The following is a 2,868-nucleotide window of genomic DNA, read 5'->3' on the forward strand; positions in this document are numbered from 1 at the left end:
GTTAAAGTTAAATGATTACTTGTCCATATTAATTTAAAAAGAAATAGCAAATTAACGTGCTGACACAAGCAAAATTATGTCGTTTAAGTGTTTATTTATTGGATCAACCTTATCAGTATGGTGTATTTCACCACATAACTAATTGGTGACAGTAACATATCAATGGCTCCTTATGCTGCCGAAATTGATCAACCCACAATTTTAACTATCGAAAAGTTAGTTTTCTTAAAAATATTCTATCCAATATTAATAAAGATTCCATATCCATAGTATCCAAAAGATTATTTTGTTCATGAGCAAACTAATCTTCCGAGAATTAAAGCCATAGATAGTCACGTGTAATACATATTCGTATTTTATACAAATAACTTATTTGATAGATAATAACTAGTTAAATTCCAACAAGTACATACTAGCAATTACAGGTAAAAAAAATACTTGTTACTCTTTCTATGGATATTTTTTCCCCTCATAATCATTTGCTCTTAAAAAAAAAAAAAAATAGAGACGTGTGCTTGTGTGGGGTGACAAAAGACAAGTGACAAGTAAGCAAGTTCCTTATACAAACAAAATAGTGTATAATAGGAACCTAATAATGGCCCTATAGTTAGCCAACACAAGTAAAAGAAAGCAAAAGATAGATAATTTCTTCCTACAGAGAACCAAAGACATCAAGAGCCACACGGTATCTAATCCCATAGGTCCATATGATCCTTCATTTGCAAGTTCCAACAATAACCTTCCCATTCACATATACATATACATATACATAAATATAACATACTTTCTTTATTGCTATATATTCTGCACCTGATCCCCCCCACTAGTCTTTTAAAACTATAATTTTCATCATATTTTCTATGTTGGTGACAAACATATTTGTCTATTTCTAACCAATAATTCCAATTCCATAGACTTTGAAATTAAAATCATCATCCATTTTGAACCCACTAGGCATATATGATGGATGGTGATGATGAGTATATTCAAGCATCTAAAGGGAAGAATGTTGAAAGTTTCACATGTTCAGAAGTAGCACTACCACAGAACAAAAATGCTAAGAAGAAAAAGAGTAAGATAGAGAACAAGAGAAGATTCAGTGATGAGCAAATTAGATCACTTGAGTGCATATTTGAGTCAGAGTCCAAGCTTGAGCCAAGGAAGAAGATTCAGCTAGCAAGAGATCTTGGATTGCAGCCAAGGCAAGTTGCTATATGGTTTCAGAACAGAAGGGCAAGGTGGAAATCAAAACGAATAGAGCAGGAATATAGGAAGCTTAAAGATGAATATGACTGCTTAGCTTCTCGCTTTGAGTCTCTAAAGAAAGAGAAGGACTCTTTACAATTAGAGGTAAAACTTACACTTCCACTTCTTAATTCATTTACTTTGAATGCCGAGCCTTGGTTCGATTGTAAGAGATGAAAAATTCTTATACTATGCTCAACAAATATATATTATAAAGTTTCCGAAGCCTTAACTGTGTTGTTTTCTTTTCTTTTTCCTTTTTTCCCCTTCTCCCGAAACAGCTAAAGAAGCTGAATGATTTGATGGTGGTATCAGCATCTCATCATGATGGAAGAAGACAAGAGAAGGTTATTGCAAAGGGAAGTAGAACAGATGATGGTGGTTCAGGAAGTCCTCACAGCAATTGGAGGCCTAACGAAGAAGAAGAAGAAGCAAAGACAAGTTTTTCAAATGACACAGTACCTTTACCTTCTGATGATAAACCTGATGAGGAAAGAGATCACCACCGCCATCACCACCACCAAGATATGAGAATGGATGATGAGGAGCAGCATTTAGAGATTCCTTTGGAATCACTTGAGAAATGGTACAGTGAGGATCCAAGTGGAATCTTGGATCAATCATGTAGCACTTCACAATGGTTGGATTTCTGGACTTGAGAAAGAAAAAAACACACACACTCTTTTCTTGCATGTTATGACGATGGTTCCTTGAAGAAGAAGGAACAAAGAAAGTTCGGTTCTTCTTCTGAAGCCAGCATAGCGATGTGATGATCAAGAGGTGCTAGCACAAGAAGAATGTAGGAAACTCATGTTGGATATGCCAAACTGTTCAAAGAGATGAAGTTTTGTAGGCTTGATTTATAGGGAGAGAACTAAGATAGCCTCCCTCCTCACTTCTCACTGGATAATTCAATTCTTTTTTTCCTTTCCTTTTTCTTTATAGAGATTTGGAAGAATAATATTGTGCCTTGTTTATGTTTCCTCATGCTTGCATGCCTTCAGATCCGTGTGCGCATGGGCGTGCGTGTGTATTGTTATATTAGCTATGCCCCTCTTAACATGTGTAAAATGGATAACAGTGAATGATGATATTGCTTTACTTGACATAATGAAACAATGAACTTGCTTATTTCCTAACTTGCCTTCCATTCCTATTTTAAGCTGTTAAGAATTATGATATATATGCAGCCAATAACCTTGGCAACTTTTGTCTACTGATGAGACAGAGTTTCAGCATACATTGACTCTGATCTGCTAAGCTTGTTCAAAGAATTGAACTGGTATTGGATATATATATATATATATATATATAAATAATATAAACGAAGGGCCTGAAGGAAAATGCTTCAATATATTAAGCCATACCTGATAATTATTGATCATCCCATGGGCGTAGAGGTCAACTTTGATGTTGAAAATATATTTCTTTATTACTAAGCTTTATTGTGCGGTTGACTATTGACAATGTTTTCAGAATCATTCGTAAATTCGTAATTGAGCAATGAGCATTGATATTCTTTCTAGAATTAATTATAATAGTTATATTCAAATAAAGATACCCATTGTTTTTATAAATTATTACCAGATAGTATTAAAGAAGTAGTGTCCATAGGCCAGAGTC

The 2,868-nt window shown here is 34.3% G+C and overlaps 1 protein-coding gene across 1 annotated transcript; it reads left to right on the top strand.

Moving 5' to 3' along the window:
- Window positions 1–613: 613 nt before the first annotated feature.
- LOC107622327 (uncharacterized) lies at window positions 614–2,384 on the top strand. The gene is made up of 2 exons (XM_016324184.3): window positions 614–1,350; window positions 1,527–2,384. Exons 1-2 carry the CDS (start codon window positions 961–963, stop codon window positions 1,902–1,904), a joined length of 768 nt encoding a protein of 255 aa, XP_016179670.1. The 5' UTR covers window positions 614–960; the 3' UTR covers window positions 1,905–2,384.
- The last annotated feature ends 484 nt before the right edge of the window (window positions 2,385–2,868 follow it).

Source organism: Arachis ipaensis, chromosome B10, assembly GCF_059453495.1.
Source record: "Arachis ipaensis isolate K30076 ecotype BB chromosome B10, ASM5945349v1, whole genome shotgun sequence".
NCBI lineage: Eukaryota > Viridiplantae > Streptophyta > Magnoliopsida > Fabales > Fabaceae > Arachis > Arachis ipaensis.

What these genes read in the sequence shown, in the direction of transcription:
- LOC107622327 (XM_016324184.3), top strand. Translation starts at nt 961, where the DNA reads ATGATGGATGGTGATGATGAGTATATTCAAGCATCTAAAGGGAAGAAT. An exon ending in AGGACTCTTTACAATTAGAG is followed by an intron (nt 1,351 to 1,526) that starts GTAAAACTTACA and finishes CTCCCGAAACAG; the next exon opens with CTAAAGAAGCTGAATGATTT.